At 45.1% G+C, this 22,028-nt stretch overlaps 1 protein-coding gene across 8 annotated transcripts in view; it reads left to right on the plus strand.

The window, feature by feature from the left end:
* Window positions 1-22,028, plus strand: part of NIN (ninein) — a 103,775-nt gene that overhangs the window by 26,435 nt on the left and 55,312 nt on the right. For 4 of the 8 annotated variants that reach the window (XM_070419895.1, XM_070419887.1, XM_070419912.1 and 1 more), the window contains exons 5-6: window positions 6,912-7,001; window positions 9,112-9,287. In XM_070419895.1, the coding sequence (XP_070275996.1) occupies window positions 6,912-7,001; window positions 9,112-9,287 (266 nt within the window). The remainder of the gene's footprint in view (window positions 1-6,911; window positions 7,002-9,111; window positions 9,288-22,028) is intronic. The other 4 variants (XM_070419904.1, XM_070419947.1, XM_070419921.1 and 1 more) reach the window with 1 other exon arrangement.

A 22,028-nucleotide genomic window follows, 5' to 3' on the forward strand; every position in this document is an offset into this window, starting at 1 on the left:
TTTGAAGAAGTTATGACTATAATAAACAGACACCCTTCACTCAGTTGGCTATAATGTGCCTTGAAGTGGGCCTGATGACCAGACACTGGGCTAGATCCTGAATTGCAGTGATTGAAGATTTGGGTTTGTAGCTGTATTCAGAGGCCTTGGCCAGGCCCTCCTGTTTTTAAGAGTTATTATACAGATAGCCCAACAGGCATGTTCTGCTGCCCTCTCTTTGGTTAAATAGATAAGGAAGAATTTAGACTCCTGTTCCCTTGTATCTGTGAGATGCTACCAGTAAGGACCAGAACATTTCTCCATAAATTAAAAGCAAAATAGCCCTGGCTGGTGAGGCTCAGTTGTTGAGTGTTGTCTCATGCATTGAAAGGTTGTGGGCTCGATTCCTGGTCAGGGCACATGCCCAGGTATTTTCGGGTTCCGTCCTGGCTGGGGTGCGTGCAGGAGGCGACCAATCCATGTTTCTCACATCAATGTTTCTCTCTCTCTCCCCCTTCCCTTCTCTGTAAAATCAACAAAAAAAATTTTTTTTTTAAACCAAAATGAAACCACTACCACTATCACTACCAACAACAGAGGAGAGTGTGGGGAGTCAGTTCATGAGGTCAGGGGGGACAGGAAACACTCCCACCCAATGGTGGTCAGGTAAAATGGTAGGACCTTCTGGAATTATGAAAAACATTAGGCACCAAAAACTATAAAGATGCCTTTGGCTAGATTTCATACTATAGAAATAATTATGAATGTGTACAAAGACATGTATATAAGGATAGTCATGCCGAAACCGGTTTGGCTCAGTGGATAGAGCGTCAGCCTGCGGACTGGAAGGTCCCAGGTTCGATTCCGGTCAAGGGCATGTGCCTGGGTTGCGGACACATCCCCAGTGGGAGATGTGCAGGAGGCGGCTGGTCGATGTTTCTCTCTCATCGATGTTTCTGACTCTCTATCTCTCTCCCTTCCTCTCTGTAAAAAAATCAATAAAAAATATATTTAAAAAAAAATGACTAATCTTTTTTAAAAAAAAAAGGATAGTCATTTAAAATAGGGAAAAATATATATCAAGCATAGAAAATTTGGCTCTTTTCTACGTGGGTGTAGATTATATTTGATAATGTATTGGTTAGGCAAATTATGATGTATCTGTATAATCAAAGACTAAGCAGTTATTAAACTGTGCTGTAGAAAATGCTTATTGTTATGATGATTTTATTAAGGGTAAAAAGGCAACCTTTAAAAAATATATGATGTGTGCAAAAACATATTCATGTTATTTAAAATTAAATCAATAGGGGTGGTGAGAATTTTTATAGTGAAACAGTTTACTCAGGAGTTCTGCTGATGTTGTAAGTTTATTTCAACTTCAGTGTATGGGAAGGTTTCAAACAGGGAATGATCGATGATCGTTTCTACAAGGAGCCGTAGAGCTTTGCTGCGTCCCTTTCACATCAGCCCATTGCCGAAGGGAAAGGAGGGAAAGGAAGAGAAAATGAGGGCAGTAATGAGAGGGAGGCAGCTCTAGTTTCTGAGATGATGGGCTGGATAACGTCACTATGCATTTGCCACTGAGCTTACCCACTACAAAAATGAGGTCAAGGAAATTTGCTGGGAGGTTGAGGGCTGTGCGGTTCTCCCTGACTTTGCTGCACTGGGGCCCCATGTGGGTGCTCTCCCTGACCCCTGGCTCCTCCCAGGAGAAGGCTGGAAAAACAATCTTATCATTATGTACTCAAAAGAGTTTTCTCTTGACTGATCTTCACCCGCAGTCACCCTCCTGCGATGCTAACCTTCCCCTCCAAATCCCTCCCAGGCAAGGGTATTCTGAGCCACCCCCATTACCTCTCCGTCTGGGGACAGCTGTGTTCTGGCACAATGCCTTATCGAGACTGATAGGAACTGATGCCCTTGCATCCAGGGAGGACCCGAAAGCTCCAACTGAGCACGTTGCATCAGCAGAGAGGAGGAGCTGGGAGCACTGTGACATGGGCCCGGAAGCTGCTGCCCCAGAAGAGCTGTGTGCACAGTGTGGGGTGATGATCCTGCCTGCTGAGGACCTCCCGAGGGGCTGGGAGCACCCTGGGAGGTAGAGGAATGGCGGGTCATGTCGGAAGGCTTTTCTGATGTCCTTTTTATGTTTGTTCTCTCTTGGCCTTTCTCTCCCCCGCCCCTCCTTGGGACAGCCCCCACCTCACTTCTTTCCACCGTTCAAATTCACCTCTACCCTCCGTGCCTCCTTGCCCCTCCCCCACTTTTCCTTAACCTCTTGGTCTGCTCCCCCATCTGTTCCTCCTGGTCTGACTTCCCCTGCCCTCCGTTAGCCTCTGGGTCTCTGCCCATCTTCTGTTCTCACCCCTTCTCTGTCAGTCTCAATCTGCCTTTCTATCTCTCTATGTCAAGCATGTCAAACTCGCGGTCCATGGGCCGCATGTGGCCCACAATATAATGGTATGTAAACAACGTTTTAACAAAAATTTTGTAACTTCATTTTTACAATATCCTGTTATACATAATTATTAATAACGAACTACAACGTTCACTAATGACTGATTACAATAATCGTGTTGCATTCATTTCCCTTATGGGCCTTATGCACAGGCGCACCATTTCTCTCCACTAATACTAGCAGCAAATATTTTAGCAGCCGATTGACACGTCATTCGTCTTGTACTGACTTGTGTGGTGTGCGCAACAGGAAATACTTCGCTGCCGGAGAACAAGAAAAATAGGCTTATTTGCATTACGCTTATTTATTTGTGCAGTTATTCAGTGTCTGGCAAGTTAATGTTCAAGAAAAAATTAATTTCTATTAAAATGTTCTATTATTTTATGTTAAGGATTACTCATTTATTGCAGCCCTTTGTATTTAGCATGTCTCTATGGAAATAAACCTACGTTTCTACGAAAATGGAAGCTTTTTTTTTTTTGCGGCCCACATAAGCTTAAACCTTGTTTATTTGGCCCGTGTTAGCCTTTGAGTTTGACATGCTTGCTCTATGTCTTTCTCCATCTGTCTCTCTCTCTCTCTGGCAGTCACTATTGATTGTCTTGGTCTCCCCTTTGATGCTTTTCTTCCCTGTTCTCTCTTGTAGAACCCGGCGTGGCTGCACTCACTGTGTGATACCTGTGTAATGGTGCAGTCAGAGTAGGCGAGGAGGTGGGGATGTGCTGTGGGCTGGGCAGTGCTCATTTGCTGCACGACTGCTTTTTCCCAGGGAAGCTTCTGGAGTGCTTAACCATTAACCATTGCACCCGCTTCATTTTTGTCTTATCTTCACATAGACTTCAGGACTCCTGTGAGCGGGGCAGAAGTGTAGTTTGGAGAGCCTCAGACTAGGGGTACCCCTGTGCGAGGTCCTTTGGAAGGAGGTACAGGCCTGGGAGTGATTTCCAGGGCTGACTAAATGGGGCAGGAAGGGAGGCAGACAGCAAGGCCCTGCATGAGCAATTCCAAAATAAGAATGTCAGCACCAAAAAGGCAGGGCTGTCTTCTGCCTCCTGGAAATACCCTCATTTTAGGAGCAAGGAAATTTGATTTAAAAAATGATAAAATATCCATATTATCGCTCAGTAGGTACAAGGTAGCACCGTGGCCTGTGTTCCGTAAACATGAGCTAAGTGACCCGGCCTCACACTGCAGTGCATCTTGAAACTCTGCTTCCACTTCCCATGATGTGCTCTGGATGCTGCTGCATTCCAGCTCTTGGGCTTGTGTTTTTGTAAACAGAGCATTGATTGAATGACTAGTGTTTAGGCTTTCGAGTAACTGTCTCCGCTTCCTCTGGGCCCTCATTGCTTTGCCTCTGGCATCAGGAGAGCTCAGCTTTCCAGGTGGCACTCTGCATCACCCCGGTGGCTGTGGCGGTTCTGGGAGAGGGCACTGCTCCGTCAGAGTCGGGGAAGAAGGGAGTAGGGACAGGGTTGGGGCGGGGGGTGTCAGTCATTTTCCCTGCCTGCAGCTGGCTTATCCCCTGAGGCTTATCGCACTGACATTGTATTTCAGTTTTTCTCTTATAAGTAGGGCCCTTCTGGTCACAAGTCATACCTGTGCCAGGTGGCCCATGCTGCTTCTGGAAGGTGAACATTATCACAGGTGCCTCTTCTTGGGACAGATGAGATGTGGAGTGAAGAATGTGGTGTCTGGGCATCCAGATTTTGTTTCATTTCTAGGGCTAGAAGGAATGGGGGTGTTTTTTTGTTTGTTTGTTTGTTTGTTGTTGTTTTTTTGCTTTGTGTTTTGTCTTCTGAAGTCTAATTAGATTTTTTAAAAAATGTTTTGCCCACCTGCTCCCTAGAGACTGTTAGTTGCTTCCATATTACTCCAGCAGTTTTTAGAAATGGAATCAAACCAAGTGTTTCGCTTATGGAATAAAGCCTAGACCAGTGATGGTGAACCTATGACACGTGTGTCAGAGGTGACACACGAACTCATTTTTTTGGTTGATTTTTCTTTGTTAAATGGCATTTAAACATATAAAATAAATATAAAAAATGTAAGTCTTTGTTTTACTATGGTTGCAAATATCAAAAAATTCCTATATGTGACACGGCACCAGAGTTAAGTTAGGGTTTTTCAAAATGCTGACACGCCAAGCTCAAAAGGTTCGCTCGCCATCACTGGCCTAGACCATCAAATTAGGTCAGGTAGGATGCACCTCGTAATAAGGTCTCCAGGGTGACATCCAAGACTCCTCCAGGCAGGCAGGGCTTGTCTGCTTTCCTTCAAGGCTCATTTTTATTTGTAAGCAGTGATGACAAATAGGAGACATGGTAATGGGAAAGGAGGGGAAATGACCTAGACGCTTGGCAATGCAGGTAGGATTATAAATATATGTCCAAGGAAATAAAACACCGAGAGCAGGGCACTCCTTTATGATTGTGTTTGTTCCACTGGCGTTTCCCCTCTCTCCTTGGAGCTCATGATTGGAGCGGTTACGTACAGTTATGTCAAGGGAAGCAAGAGGATGTAAAATGGCCCATAGATAAAAGCGTTCCAGTATGAAACCCTGAACTATGTAAGTTACATCTGGATGCACTCATAAAATACATAAACTTTGCCCCAGGGCTGCGGGTTTACAGGTCTTCATTGGGCATGGTGGGGGGAGGGGAAGGCACTCTTCCATTCAGGTGTGTACGTGTCTTTAGGTCCCCAGGAGGCCTCCTGCTCCGTGGTCTGCTGCTAGTCTAAAGGCCTGGTTGAGGTTGATAAGGAGAATAATAGAGTTTTCAGATACTTAACAACAATGACTGTGGACCACGTATGTTCTCTCTGGATCTCCTCTTGCCTTCTTTCCCCTTTTTATCTTGTGAGTACAGTGATGCTGATGCTCTGAATAGGAGAGGGATGTGTGAGTGTGTAAATCTAAGAAGTAACTTTTTCATTGGTGTGATTGGTCTCATTCTTTATTGGTCACATGGGTGTCCCAATTATGCCCCAATTAATTAATTATCTGTCTAGACCAGCCGTGGGCAAAGTATGGCCCTCGGACCGGATCCGGCCCATTTGAAATGAATAAAACTAAAAAAAAAAAAAAGACCGTACCCTTTTCTGTAATGATGTTTACTTTGAATTTATATTAGTTCACACAAACACTCCATCCATGCTTTTGTTCCGGCCCTCCGGTCCAGTTTAAGAACCCATTGTGGCCCTCGAGTCAAAAAGTTTGCCCACCCCTGGTCTAGACTTAGTGGGACAAACGCAGGTGACAGGAGTCAGCAATCATGGCCTATGCCCTGGTGCTTCAATGTCTAGACAGCTGAGCTGAACCGGAACACAAGAACACACGAGACAGAATCAGTGTGCAATCACTCAGGGTTTACTTACCTACTCCTAGTGGGTCCTAGGCTCCAGCAAAGGCCACCCGCGATGCACACCGAAAGACGGACGATGAAGACGGAGACAGACAGGTGGCCGCACTTGGTTCAGGCCCCCACAGCAGAGCAGTCAGTCAAGGGCTTGTCCCATGGAGCGACGTGGAGTCCTCCTCTCACCAGGCAGGAGCCGTCGACTGAAGAAAATCTGTTGCTTATGTAGCCAGTGGTCAACAACTTATGTCTCATCGGTGTGGGCCAGACGGTGTGCCTTTGCTCACATCAAGATAGTGGGGTGTTCACCACATTTTGGAAGTTACAGAGTATTGGGGTCTTCACACAGCAAACATTTCACACACTAATCATTTCACACAATAATTATTTCCACACATTACAGGGGTTTCCTTATGATCATAACGTTATTATAACAATGGGTAAGTTGGGAAATTCAGTATGAGGAAACCTTAATACCCCAATTATCCTTTGTGTGTGCTAATATCCCTATTCCAAAAAGATGATACTGTTTAATAAAGTTTCTCTGAAAATTGACTTTGTGGTATATGTACAGTCTGTGAAATATGTTAATTTAAAGTTTGCTCAAAATTAGTTATAATAGTAAAATAAATAATTTTTTAAAAGTTTCTGGCAATACAAAAATAAGTAAGTAAATAGATTGACTCAAAACCCCCAGGATTCCTAATGGTTCACAATCTGTTACCTTCCGCTGCTTAGAAAAAAGCTGTTTCAAATCTACCCCTGCTCGCTGCGCAGCATGGGGTCTTGAGTGGTCAACAGCTAAGGAGTCGTTTCATGCACAGGTGGGCATGGGTTAAATTACAGTGGGTTTTCTAACATGGTTGCTGTGACCCTCCGCTGCTTCTCCTTGGGAAAAAGTGCATTCGGAGCTCCTGGGCCACTTCCGTCCACAGACCATGGCTGTTGGCCCACTGGGAAAATCCTGCGTCCCATTCCTGATGTTATACGTCTTCCTTTTCATCTTTTCCAAGCCCCCATCATCCCTAATGGTGTATCTTGTTGTCTGCCAGTAAAATTTAAGAATATGTCATAAATTAAGGATGGTTCTGCATTGCCTCTTATCTGACTAGCATCTGTGGGTGTCAGCTGCCAACAAGTAGCTCGGGTGTCTGGGCCGATCCTGAATACTCACAGGCTGACACACTCTCTTCTGATAAAAGGTACCTTCATATGTGCATGCGGGTTTCAATATAAATGTTGTATGCCTCAGTACAACTGTAAGAGGATCGCTCGACCTAATACAATGACTTGGCTGGGACTTTTGAAGAGCTGGGTATAAATATCGCTAGAAGTTATAGAGCAAGCATAAGTACTTCACTCTGAGCTCTGCTGAGCATTTTCGGGATGCTTCTGACTGCATCTGTGAAATCTGAGCTTATACAGAGGAAGGGCAACGGGGGAGGGGGGCCGAGATAGCAAACCAGGTCACCCATCCTTCCAGGGAAACTACCAAGTAATGGCGAACCCCTAAGGGTTCCAGTGATGATAAAGGAAAAGTTTTGCACTTTCCATTCTTATCTTATCAGCCACCCTCATTTTGTTGGTGTGTGTCCATACCTCATCTACAAATCTACATGCATGAGTTCAGACATATCTTGTTAGGGCTGTCATGTTCAAACAGAACAGATTTTGTTCTCCAGAGAGACATTCTGTCTGTGTGGGTGATAAGAATCAAAGTATTGCCAGTCTTTTGTGTGTTAATGAAGTATTTTCTTCTCCTAATTCTGTGCAACAACAACAGAAAACAACCTATATCTAAGATGGCATGTGCATAGAGTGAAGTATTTATTTTATTGCTTTAAAGCTGTTAAAGGGAAAACAGGGTAGTTTGTAGTGGTGGTGGTGGTAGTGGTGGTGGTGGTGATGGTGATGATGGTGATGGCGATGATGATGGTGATGGTGGTGGTGGTGGTGGTGATGGTGGTGATGGTGGTGATGGTGGTGATGGTGGTGATGGTGGTGGTGGTGAATGTTGAACCTGTGACACATTATGTCAAAATGCTGAAGTCCTTTAAGGTCAAGAGATAACTCCTTATGCACAAGTCTTTATTTTGTACACATTGAAACTCTTGAAGAAAGAAAAAAACATAATCCACCACTTTTCTTAATGCATTTTCACATTTGCTATTTAATTCCACAGCGTTTAATTTTACAATGAGCTCTGGATGCCAGTTTTCGTATAGGCCCGTGGTCAGCAAACTGCAGCTCGCGAGCCACATGTGGCTCTTTGGCCCCTTGAGCGTGGCTCTTCCTAAGCCTTAGGAGTACCCTAATTAAGTTAATAACAATGTACCTACCTATATAGTTTCAGTTTAAAAAATTTGGCTCTCAAAAGAAATTTCAATCGTTGTACTGTTTATATTTGGCTCTGTTGACTGATGAGTTTGCCGACCACTGGTATAGGCGATGAGCTGTCATTAATTGATTTGGATCCGCTGTGTCAGTTTCTTTGTTCTGTCATCCTGCTTATCTGATAGATCAGAAAGGAGGATGGTTAACAAAAGAGCCACTGAGGTACTAACTAGAGGGTGCGTCTCAGACTAGTTGGTGTGAATACTAACTTTACAGTGCTGATACGGTGTTTGTTTTATCATGACTTTCTAAGACTTCCTCCAGTGTGTCTCTTTGTTAGTATGATCGCCCCCTCTCCCTTTCCTGCAAAACACCAGCTTAACCCCTAGAGTGCCTGGGAGTGCGATTGTGCTCCTCCTGTCTTTCGCCCAAAGTGCCGGGAGCGCTATCAAAGCTTCGAAATGGCGTCCAGTTCTAAGTCTGCTTTTATTAGTGATGATGATATTGCTAAAGATGTCAATGTAGTAAAGGTTTCCTTAAGTTTTTGAATATGTAACTTCATTTACTTGCGATTCATAATTTTTTCCTAAACTGCTGTAAAATCAGCAAAAATGCCTTGGCAGTAGTTCCTAGGATATTGGTTGGCACTCAAAGCATTAATAAACAGAACAAACATGACCCCTTGCTTTGTCCTGATCTTCATTCTGTACTTTTAACTCAATCCATCCCGTCCCTGCCCGCATTGCATCTCTCCCATCACATGCAGAGAGGTACTCGGGTGCGGTAAATCCTTCAGAATTAGAAGCCATGCTCAGCATTTGACCTGGTGGCTCACACACACCCTCGGCCACCACAGCTGGCAAATGCTGGTGGTTTATTTTGGGGCTGGTATAAGAGGCTGTGTTTGACGGCTGTGAGTGTCAGCTCAGGGCTGAGATTGTCCTGTAATGTGGCCTCAACTCTTGTCTCCTTGCCCAGACTGCTCATTAGAAGCTCAGCCCAAATACGTTAGAGGTGGGAAGCGTTATGGACGAAGGTCCTTACCAGAGTTTCAAGAATCCGTGGAGGAGTTCGCAGAGGTGACAGTGATTGAACCCCTCGAAGAAGAAGAAGAAGCAAGGCCTTCACACGTGCCGGCCGGAGACCACCATGAGGTAAGGGATCGGACAGACACGTCCATCTGGACTGCAGGTGTGGCTGTCCATGACACCGCATGGCTGTGATGCAGACAGGAAGCCTGAGGGAGTTCATGGCTTTTCTCAATTACCAACTGCTTGCTAATCTCCTTACTTGCCTTTTGGACACATATGGCTAACTTTTCTATCGTTGGAATGTTTTCATCCGTTTCAGCGTTGGGAGAGCTGATGTTTCTGTGCATGCTTTATGTTTATACATTTTTTGATTCAGTTATTTCCAGATGATCTGGTGTCTGCTGCTTCAAGAAACAGATCTCTCCCCATGACCCTGTCATTTTCAGTTGTGAAAAGCTAACCAGCCCCTTCCCCAAACAATAAAACAGTGCCCGTGGCAGGTAGGACATGAAGGCAGTGTGTTGAGGCCCTGCGAGAGCTGGCATCTTATCTCTGGTGGTGGGGGAAGCAGTTTTAAAACCTGGTCCTTGTCACAGCTCTCAGCAGTTGCCAGGGTTCTTCCTCCCAGTTCCGCGGCGCCAGGCTCGTCTGGCTCTCCAGCAGTCAGATGCACCTGCCTCCCTCATCGCCCGCCTTTTCATTTTACACGTTGCCATCTTGTACCAATAAAGGAGAAGCAGTTACAACATTTTCTTGGTTCTTTCTTTCCAGCTCATTGACTGGCATGCCATTTATAGGACATGATTGAATGTGTCATGCTGAGCAAGCTCTAAACACTTCTTGCACATCCCAGCTCAGCCTGGGGATGCAGGTATTTCAGATACTAATATAAACTGGAAAAGAGACCAGATGTCTGTAGATTGTGGGTTGACTGTGTGTGTGTGTGTGCGTTTCTGTCTAACGTCCATGTGCAGCTTATAGGAAGCTTGCTCTGTTAATTTCCCCAGCAATCAGACATAGAGCACCCTCAACTTTCCGGAATACTCGCAAACCCAAAGTAACGAAAGAGCCCAAGTCCTGAGCAGAAATGAAACCGGCCACAAGTACTGCAGTTTAGATGACACGTGACGAGTCTGCCAATCAGAAGCTTGCACCATTTTTTAAAAAACAAACAATACCCGATCTCACCCCACAAGTGAAGGAGCAGTGTCAAAAATGTGAGCCAGAACGGAAGAAAGGTAGCTAGAGAAGAGAGCGAGAAACCACAGAAGTGGTGTCAGAGTCGTGTGGGTGAGAAGTGACAGATGAAAACAGAGAAGGCCGTGAGAAGCCAGAAGGAAAACGCTGCCTGGAACATCACAGCCCTGGGGCCCAGTCGGTCTGAGGCAGTGGCTACTTCCTGTCTTGGTTCACTGGGTTTCAGACCCTTTCCTGGGTCCCCTTGAGAATGTAGATAGGGCCTTTTCCCCAATGAAACACATTCATTCACATGCACCAACATGTTGCATATACAGTTTCAGGGAGGCCAGTAATTTGCATGCTTCAGTTTTTACAGTGTTGGTAATATTTATCTTGCTGTCAGAAAGGGCATCATTTTATTACACAAAGTCTGTTTAGTGACCCCGAGTCCTGTGGCATGTGTCTGAGACACCTCTCTATGGAAATATGGTTAAAACATGTCTCAACACTTTCGAGGTAAGCTTTTGTTATTTGGAGAACACTTTTAAGACTGGCATCTCCCTTTTCCAGCTATTTTGAGTACCTGAGGCATTAGTATTTGCTGTTAAGAAATGAAATGATTGCTTAGTTTTTTAAAAAAATATTTTTATTGATTTTTAGAGAGAGAGAGAAAGAGAGAGAAACATTGATGAGAGAGGAAGTCATTGATTGGCTGCCTACTGGGGATTGAGCCTGCAACTAAAGCATGTGCCCTGACTGGGAATTGAACAAGCAACCTCTTGATTCCTGGTCGATGCTCAACCACTGAGCCACACCAGCCGGGCTGATTACTTAGTTTTTAATAAGATAGTTTCTAGTTACCACCTGGGGATACCCAAAAAGTTCTCGGGCAGAGCTGATTTTGTTGCTGGCAGTATATTTCTTACAGCCTTGTTTTATCTAATCTACTGACTTCCAGTGAGATTTATTGTTTAGAAAGTGAGAGTCTGGTTTCATGTCTAAATAAAGATAAGAGTTGAGGCCTGAGTCTGGGCAAAAGATTGGAAGGGAGGGGGGAGAGAGGGAGAGAGAGAGACAGACAGACAGACAGACAGACATTGATTGTTTGTCTCCCGCACACATCACTACCGGGGACCAGATCGAACCTGAAACCAGGTACGTGACCTTGGCTGGGAATGGAACCCGAGACCCTTTGGTGCTCTGGCCAAGGCTCTAACCCAGGGGTGGGCAAACTTTTTGACTCGAGGGCCACAATGGGTTCTTAAACTGGACCGGAGGGCCGGAACAAAAGCATGGATGGAGTGTTTGTGTGAACTAATATAAATTCAAAGTAAACATCATTACATAAAAGGGTAGGGTCTTTTTTTTAGTTTTATTCATTTCAAACGGGCCAGATCCAGCCCGCGGGCCGTAGTTTGCCCACGGCTGCTCTAACCACTGAGAATGCTGGCCAGGGCAGGTATGACCTTTTGATGCTAAATATAGAAGCTTTGGTGTCCAACTACCCACCGGCAACCGAATAGCTAACAGAGGCCTGGAGGGGTCATTTCTCTCATTGTCTGCTTCCCGAGGACTTTTCCTGCCTGACTGATGGTCTGTTATATCCTCCCCAGAAAGCCTCCAGGAGTTCCAGTTACCGCCTCTCACCCTGTCTTTTTAAATTAGGGAATGTGGACTGAATCCGAAGCTCATCGAGCTGCTCTCTTGCTTAAAAATGAAGTGTTTGGGGAGCTGAATGGAACCTGTCAGTTTTCAGATCAATTAATCGCTTTAAAAAATGAGAGCGTCCCAGGTGACATTTTGAATGTTCCTGTTGGCAGTGCGACAGGCCATCCCCAGCTTCGTGCGGTACCTGTGGTCGTAGGTTACAGCCACGGATACCTGCAGCCTGCTGGCAGTGTCACCAGTGTGTCCGTCTTATGCATACTTCTGGGCCCGGATAGCAGTCCTGGTTCCTGGCCCATTGTCCTAGTAGCCTCAGTTTGGCCAACAGAAGTCCACCCTCCGGGCAGCATGGGCCTGTGTGAGAAATACCCTCGTCCCTTCTGCAGAAGCTGCTCGAGCCTCCTCGGAGTGCTGGGTCATCTTTCCTATTCTAGGGCAGCCCCCGATGGGGACGCTGGAGAGGAACCAATTCTCAGTGACCTGTGGGATTTATTTATTCTTAATTTATAAAGAGCTCAGAATCTGTCAGGAGTTCTTTATTGTACTGTTGACTTCTTTTATCTCCCTTCTGGTTGCCTGAGGCCCTTTGCTCTCCTGCCCTTGGGTGTTAGGAATTTATTCCTCCCCTTGTGTTTTTTATCAGCGGCTCACACTTCCTCTCAGTGCCACCGGGCAACACCACCCAGGGAGGGGCGTGCTGGGCCTCCCCCCGAGGGAATATTTCCTGAGAAGCAGTCAGGCGGAGAGCTGGAGACGGGCTTTTTGGGCTTCTTGGTTTTGATCGTGCGTTTTCTTTGACTCCGGATCCTGGCTCAGGGGCCAGTGGGACTCGGGCTGCCTTTGGGCTGCAGTTTCTCCTGCTGTCAGACATGCCTAGAGCGACTGTAGAGGTTTTTGATGAAGACTAAAGGATCCGTACCTGCTGTCAGAAGTTAAATTGGGGGGGGGGGGGGGGGGGGCGGGGTTTCTGGCTATAGCTTCCGAAGAGACTAATTTTTAGCTCTAGGGTGAATCAAGTAATTATTTTATTTATCTGGGGACTGGGTAGGGGTGGACAGTGGAAAGGAACAGTGTCACAGGCACCTGTAAAAGCTGTCCTCATGGCGGCTCGCTTCCTCCTAGGAACTCATCCTGTAGGGAAATGTGAGCAAACAGTCAGCTGAAGGGATAAAACAGTACCACCCCGCCCCTTCTCTCTAGGGTTATTCCGCAATAGGGGAGCTGCTAAAGATTGACAGTTCATTCCGAGGCTCCTGGGTTAAGGGTTCAGAATCTTTTGCTGCATCTTTCCTCGGAAGGCCTTCTCCCACCATGCCTGTAACAAACACTCCAGGTAATTCTCAGTAGTCAGACTTCTCTGCGTCTACCTGTCACTCCACCCTTCCCCTCCCACCCAAGAAAACATAGTCACGCAGGCAAGTGAGAGTGGTGCTAGGATGGATTTTATTTTTATATACGTTTATTTTCAATGCGAGTCCCATGTGAAGCTCCAGGCTCCCTCAGTTACAGCGACTTGGAACTCCTCCCCTGCCTGTTTGTGGTGCCCCGTTGTGATCTGGAGCCGTGGGTGAGCACCCGGAGCCGTGGGTGAGCACCCGGAGCCGTGGGTGAGCACCCGGAGCCGTGGGTGAGCACCCACGTGGTTAGTCTGGAGTGACAGATGCTCACCACGTGGCCCTGACTCTGAATAGAATATACGAGAGTAAATCTTGGTAGGAGGTGGTGTTGATTATATGCCACTTTTTTCTCAGTTCACATTTGTCTAACAAATTGTAAACATTTTATCGTCTTCATCCTACCCTGCCCCTCCCCCAGCTTTATTTAGGCAGTTTGATTCTTTCCTGCTGAAACAGGAAGGATGTAACCTAGCTACTAAGCATGCCTCCCCTACCAAGTGTAGTTTACAAGACCTTAAAAGCCATTCCTAGAGAAAGACCACTTTTATCTACTAAATTTTCAGCACTGGAACGTGTGTTACAGAACTTCATTTGGAAGCCCCGGAGCAAAATGTACCAACTCACAGGGGACAGGTAGGTTCCCCCTCAGGCTGAAACTGGCCTCCACCTTCCAGTTTAGTGCATTTATCTGGCAGGTGGATCCCTTGGGAGTCTGACCTCTCGTTCTGGGTGGCATTGAAAGGAAAGTGGTGATTTTTTCTCTTTTCATGGGGTCATTTTCACTCGAGGCAATTCAGTGGGACATTCTATTCTGAATTATTCCGCAGGAACAAAGGGCACATTCTTGATGCCAACGTAAGGTGTGATTAGTGAGAAGGTTTTGGTTGTCATCATTCTTGCTTCACTTCATTAAGAAACAGGAGAGAGTTTTTAGGTTCTAAAGAATACGTCCTCCCACCCCTCCTTTTATATGCATATATGCAGTGGCTACTGAACTGACCTTGAGTTTTATGTTCATGCCTCTTCTAAGGGTAGGTGGTAAGGGGCAGACAAAACAAAACTAATCCCCAATTCTGTTCTGTATCACTCAGCCCTGGTAGGAAAGGTTGTTCAATTAATACAATTGGGGCAGGGCCACTTTGCTTTCTGCCCTGGTTGAAAACAGGGGACACCTTGTTAACTGTTTTCCTCCACAGGAATAAATCAGGTCTAGTAAGATTCTTATCAAGAGCAAGAGGCTTTACACAATTATTTTTTCAACTGTAGACAATACTAGTGTAAGCCAAAACCCCACAGTTTAAGTGAGGACCTGGGAGAAAAGTTAAAGCCAGTTGCTTCATTTGCCCAAGAATGGACAAGCAAATTAAGTCTTTGTGTTGGGACTGTGGGGTAGGAGGATGGGAGACAATGGTGGTTTAAAAACTTTTTCTTTTTTTTAAAAAAAAAAAAGCTGATTGTACTACTCTACATAAAATCAACTTAAGACATGTGAAACTGACTTATATTCCCCTTATGTTCGTTTTCATATATGCATAACTTTGCAGTTACACTTTATGAATTATTCATTTACATTGTATAGAGTAAATATTTAATTCTGGAACGAACATCTTAATACCTGAGAGAATTTCTGCTAATAGATTTTGTAGTTGAAATGCAACTGTTTTCCCATTACTTCCAAAATATTTTTTTACTTTCTCTTTCAGTTTTTTAAAAAATATGTTTTTATTGATTTTTAGATAGAGAGAAAGGGAGAGGGAGAGAGAAACACACCAATGAGAGAGACACATCCACCGACTGCCTCCTGCACGTCCCCTTTGGGGATCAAGCCCACAACCAGGACATGTGCCCTGACCAGGAATCGAAGCTGGGACCTCTTGGTCCATGGGGTGATGCTTAATCCACTGAGCCACACCAGCCAGGCCTTAACATTTCATACCATTTTTGGTCTAGTCTTTTTTTTTAAAAAAATATATACTTTATTGATTTTTTACGGAGAGGAAGGAAGAGGGGTAGAGAGTTAGAAACATCGATGAGAGAGAAACATCAATCAGCTGCCTCCTGCACACCCCCCACTGGGGATGTGCCCACAACCAAGGTACATGCCCCTGACCAGAATCGAACCCGGGACCCCTCAGTCCGCAAGCTGACGCTCTATTCACTGAGCCAAACTGGTTAGGGCTTGGTCTAGTCTTTTACTTTGACAGTCTGTAAGCAGTTTCAATACTATTGTCATTTATTTCCATCCAACGATGTGACATCACCAGGATACATTTTTTATTAATGGAATTTCAGTGTTTCCCTTTATCTTTAAGTCTGATTAGATCATCTGGCTATTCCCAGAAATGAGACACCCATCCAAGATGCAATTGTAGATCACTTGAAAGTGGTGTAAAGAAGCCCCTACAACGCTAACAGGGCGTTGAGGCTTTCAAGCTTTGCTGTTCTGGAAAGTCTTCCTGACTTGACCCTACAGGGAATTCCTCTGGAATCAGCCCTTACCTCATCTGCCTTCCAGGGCAACGGTTTCTCATAGTTACTTTCTAACTAACACAGACAACCAATCAAAAATCAACAAGTTGACTTTAATGATAATAGTAACATTTTCCAATTACACACCATTAAGGGTTTTCCAAATGGAAAAGCAGTATTCACACTATAAGTCAAGAACAACTCTGATGTGCAAGATTCCATGAGCAGATGTATTTAAAAAAAAAAAATCCCTTTCCTTTAAGGACTTTAAAATCCCATGAATCAAAACCAGTTTCCAGCTTTGGTAGGAGAGTCTTTAAGAATAAAACTCTTTTACATTGAACATTTCTCCACACTGGCAGCACCGAAGGCTCGTTGGCATCTAAATATGTGTGCATTTAAAAATAGTACATTGATTCCCCTTCTTCTCAGCGCTGACTTGTAACGTTTTCTTGCTTTAAAAGATAAAGGCACTGATTTGCATTCTAGAAGTGACAGCCCTGCCACTGAGCTACTTGTCCCTGGTTCTGAGCAGAGATGAGGAACTGGGCTGTCAGGGTCTCCACTGACCACTTTGCCTTCACAGGTGAGACAGGGGAGCGAACCCAAGTCCCAGGAAGTGTGTCGCTGCAGAAGTAGTAGCCAGTCCCGCTGGCACACTAAGTTTGCAGTACCTGGCCCACAGTGTGAATTTATAAATAGTTAGGGCATAAATGCCATAGATGCCATGTTTTTAAAAGTCCTACCGTTTTAATCACCCTCCTAAACCAATTTGTGTATGTGTTTTATTTTCCCAGACTCCCTTTGCTCAGCTACTCTTGTAAAATAGGCTCGACAGCTCAGTTTGTTTGGGAAGCTTTGTTATTCTAGTACATTTCCTTCCTCCTCTTTCTGGGCTTGCTGGGCTTTCCCCTTTCCAAAACAAAAAAACAAAGCAATAAAAAAAAAACCCTGCTCAAAGCTGTGGAGATCAGTGCAGCAACCTCTGCTGGGAAAGAATAGCCCGTGTGTGCCCCCATAATCGCTTTAATTAGCCAGACATTCTGCGGGGCACAAGGTCTGCCCTGGAGCAGATGGTTGGTGGGGGCTGTGACTGGGCTATTGTGGGCAGGGGCCGTGCCAGGCTCACAGGCTGCAGATGCTGGCCTGGCCTCGGTGCTGGAAGCCCGGGATCCAAGAGGCTCGGGCCATCTGCTCCGCAGTCCGGCCAAGCAGGTGTCCCTCCGAAGAAAGCATTCCTGAAAGCAGTGCCGCCTGCTCGGCCCGTGTGTGCGGGGCAGCCTCATCCAGCTGCAGGGAGCGGCCACAATGGCCAGCGTGACAGGAGGCGCACAGCCCACGAGGCCGTGCGGGGCTCCCTTTGTCTGCCTGAGGGGGGTGGGCTGCCTTTGGAGCCAGGCAACCTCTGACCCTCTCCCCTCTGTCCGCTCTCAGTGGGGCTGTGGGCCAGCCCACTTGGCATGGTATAATGTAGAAGCGCCAGCAGCCCCTGCCAGCTGTGGCCACCCAGGGGACACTGTCCCACATGGGGCGGGCCCTGGGGAGGCCCTGCTCCTAAGCTGAATCAAAAGTTGATTGCTTCATCGAAACTTTCAAAGCTGTCATTTCTACAGGTCTCTTCTATGCTGCTTCTTAAAGCTGACATGGGTTTATCTGCTGTTTCTGTCCTCTGCCTTTGGCCTAGCCCAGTGATGGCGAACCTATGACACGCGAACTCATTTTTTTTGGTTGGTTTTTCTTTGTTAAATGGCATTTAAATATGTAAAATAAATATCAAAAATATAAGTCTTTGTTTTACTATGGTTGCAAATATCAAAAAATTTCTATATGTGACACGGCACCAGAGTTACGTTAGGGTTTTTCAAAATGCTGACACGCCGAGCTCAAAAGGTTCGCCATCACTGGCCCTAGTTTGAACACCCAGGTGGTAGAAATGGTCGTTATAATATTTATTTACTTAACAGACACTTAGCACTAATTTGTACCAGGCACTGTTGTAGTGCTCTCCAAATATTGGCACACCCTCGTAGGTAGGCATTGCTGTTCACTTACCCATGAGGAAGCGGAGGCACATTGGGCATTAGGTAGCCTGCCCAGGGTTGCTCAGCCAGCCCCTGGTAGAACTGAACTGAAATTGAACTCGGGGAGTCTGGCTCTGGAGTCCAAACCCTTCACCACATCATTGTTCTGGCTGCAATAATAACAAGAGCTCACATTTCTAGTGCTGTGTCCCCATTAGCTGTGTGTTCCCCTTTGCAGAGGAAGTGAGGTACTGAGGGGGTCACACAGAACGGCCAGCCAGGCGGACGGTCTCTCAGCAACCCCTAGTGCTCACACATGCCATCGTTTTGTCTCTGGAGTTGGGAGTAAATCCCTCAGAATTATTATTTTTAATGTATTAACATCTGTTCTTTCTCTAGTGAGGGGCTACATGAAATTTTAAGGGAAGAAATCTAAAATCCTTTATTTTGTGTGTGAATTAGTACTGGAACACATCCCAGCAATTGCCTCTCCCCCGTTCTCCCCATTTTTCCTGAGATTTTTGTGATTATCTTCCTTCCAGTGCCCCCGGCTGGGCTGTGTCTCAGGCCACCTGCCAGGCTTGCACAGCCTGGGTAAACCATCAGCAATTAAACGACCTTGTTCCGGAATGATGCCTCCTTTTATTGGTGCTGTTCCAATAGCCCAATGATCTAATCCCCCAACCTTTTAACCTGCCTCCCCCCCTCCTCCCCCGATTTTTAATTGGAACTGCTGGCCCCAGGCAGTGAGAATGAAAATAAATGAGCTGTGAATGAATTGAATCTCCCCTCCTCCCTGCAGCCCCCCATTGCAATTTAATAAACGATCAGCCGCCATGTGCTTACCTCCCTCTTTATCAGGATGGCAAACTCTCCAGTTGAGGTGGTCTTGGAATGAAAATGTAGCCATTAGCATAAGCTTGCTTCTCCCTAGCAGGGCTGCTCCTAGCTGGACCTATGTTTCTCACACAGGGCCAGGGGAGGGATACTTGGAAAGTTGTTACCCCTAGAGATTTTATTTTATTTATTGTTTTTAATATATTTTATTGATTTTTTTACAGAGAGGAAGGGAGAGGGATAGAGAGAAACATCGATCAGCTGCCTCCGGCACACCCCCTACTGGGGATGTGCCCGCAACCAAGGTACATGCCCTTGACCAGAATCGAACCTGGGACCCTTCAGTCCACAAACCGACGCTCTGTCCACTGAGCCAAACCCCTAGGGCACCCCTAGAGATTTTAAAACAAGTTATCCCTTACACTGCCACCCCTGGCCCTAAGAGTTTGTGTGAAGCCATTTAAGCTGCTGGTGCTGCCTGCGGTTTAGAAGTTTTGCTGTTCCTAGGCCATTGGGTTAGGCTAGCTTAAGAATGCCTCTTTTGGATGGCCATGGTCACAGCCCCCAAGGTAGGCCTCTGTAAGCTGAGGCAGCACTGGTTCCAGCAGGGTTTACCCCCCTGAACAGCACCTGGCCTCCCACCACGCTGTCTTTCTCCGTCATGGGCCACAGCACTAGAGGACACCACAGGTGCTGCATTGTGGTAAATACCACCGGGAGTGGACTTTCCTTTTCTCCCACCCCCATGTCACAGGAAATTCAGTGAGAATTTGAAGAAATAGTGAAGTTGTACCTATTTATGTTGCATAAACAACATTTGTAACAGTAAAGGAAATAAGATTGTTTCTCATAGTCCGTCAAGCAAATGTATCTACTTCATTGTCTCTGTTTCCTTCCAGTCTTTGTCTAATTGTATAAATATTTTTGCCAGCGGTAATCATAGCGTAGATAGCATTTTTGTTATGGTCTTTCATGTAACATTTCAGAAGACATTTTTCCATGCTCCTCCATGGTTTTATGATTATTCTTTTAATGACTGTTATGATAGATCATTATACTTTTATGCCCCAATGTTGAATATTTAAATTGTTTTCAATATTGTGCTCTTACCAAAAAAAAAAAAAATGCTAAATGTATATAATTATGTCTATGTTTTTATTCTTCTTTTGGTTTTATTACCATATGAAATTATTGAGTCAAAGAGTATGAATATTTTTATGGATTTTGATACATTAAGTCATTTGCTTTACTAAAAGGGTAATATCCATTTACACTGCTACCAGTAACATAGAAACAGGCCTATTTTAAATTATGGTCTTGATGGTAATAGGAGTCCCATCTTACTTTTCTCATTCAATGGGAGCAAAATGATTCCTTGGGTTTCATTTCTACTTCTTTAATTGCTGTGGAAATGAACCTTTCCCTGGGGTTTAGGAGGTTGAGCTGTACCTGATGCCGCTGGGTTAGGCTATCTTAAGAATCCTGCTTTTGGCATTTGTTTAATTAATTGTGTTGCCTCTTATGCAAATTGTCTGTTTGTATTCTGTGCATATTTACTGGAGACTTGGCATTTTTCTTACAAATTGATACGAATAATGATACCTCCCCAGGGTCACCCAAATTAATGCTTTAAGTTTAAATGTAATGAAAAAAATTGCAAACATGCATTCGATATGTATTACATAAACACATGTCCAATAAAAATAAGACTTTATTTTTATTATGTGCTTATTATGTGCCAGGAACAATTCTAAGCATTTACCCAGCTCTGTGAAATATGTCCTGCTTTGTTCCCATTTTATAGATGGGAAACTGAGGTGAAAGGAGAAGAGACTTGTCCAAACCCAACCTGGTAGGTAAACGAGGATTCAGAGCCTGGCAGTCCAGCTCCTACGTCCATGCAGTAACCCCCGCAACTCGATCTCTTATTAGTTAGGGTGAGAGTCAGGGAAAGAAGGTGCAGGGAAGAACCACCCTGGGGATTGATTGCATCAGATACAGGCCCCCAGTCCCATAGCCTCGGGAGATGTTGGAGACAGAATAGTGTAGCCTCTCGCTCCTCTGAACTAATTGCTCGCTGTTTTAAAATGCATTGAGAAGTGAGCAAATGTAAACAATAAACTTTTATGTAGCAAGATACACACCTTGTTGGTTTAGGAATTGTTACCAAGGGTTTTTTGAAGATGTGTTTGCATTTTTCCAGCTGTATCCCAGTGGCGCTCCTTTTATTACTCATGCTTAGTGATATTCATTTTGCCATTTCTCCTGCCAGTTTGTGCTGTTTAAAACCATCCCCTGCTTGTGAGTTGTTAGGTTATATTCTAACCAAATGATTCTTAGACCATAGAAACCTGTTTTTACCTGCTGTAGGTGGATTTAATGGATTTTATTTTTGGGTGTGTCCAACTTACAATACTGAATGAGTTTTCCCATTTGGAGTGCCCAAGTAGTATGAGAATTTAAATCATTTCCTCTGAAAAAATAAATATATATGTAGAAGCCTAATATGCAAATTGTCCCCGTGGAAGTTCAACCAGGAGACCGATTGCTTGCTGTGATGTGCGCTGACCACCAGGGGGTGGTGCAGCATGAAAGAATGCCCGGCTGGCAGCCAGAAGGAAGGCCCCGGCCAGCAGCCAGAAGGCCCAAATCGGCCCTAATCGCTGGCCAGGCCTCGGGACCCTACCCATGTACAAATTTCGTGCAGCGGGCCTCCAGTAAATAAATAAATTATTTACTCTGTTGGATGAGGAAATAAATAGGGAAGGACAGACAGGCAGGGTGCTTTCATTAATGGGACTTTATTGATTTAAAACTTTTAATATACAAACAGTTGAATTCTGCCAAAAAAAATAATATCAGAAAATCTATGGAGGACTATTTATTCCACTGCTCCCTCCCCAAACCCACCATGCATGGACATCCGCCAGGCTGGAGATGTCTTTATGTGGAAATGTGGGCTGATAAAATTGTAATCAAACAAACAAGCAAAAATCACATTGCACCCTAGTTCGGTTTCCACCGATACCATGTATATCAGTGAGTTCCAGTTGTAACCTGAATGAGTTGTCGTGACTTACATATTTTGAGTTACTGCCTTTGGATGTCTTTTCTGTATGGCAGGAATGATCCATCTCAGCACTGTCAGCGTGTGCTTTCAGTTCAGAATTTGGGGGAAATTTGGGGAACTCTCTGATTGGTGTTATCTTCAGTATGTCTCTAAAGTGTGGAACTGTGACGCCCTGTCGGATGGCTGTCCTTCAGTTAAGAGGAGAGGACTGAGTGTGGAGAGGAAC

Source organism: Myotis yumanensis, unplaced genomic scaffold, assembly GCF_028538775.1.
Source record: "Myotis yumanensis isolate MYYU_CA2020_CCGP unplaced genomic scaffold, mMyoYum1.0.hap1 SCAF_1, whole genome shotgun sequence".
NCBI lineage: Eukaryota > Metazoa > Chordata > Mammalia > Chiroptera > Vespertilionidae > Myotis > Myotis yumanensis.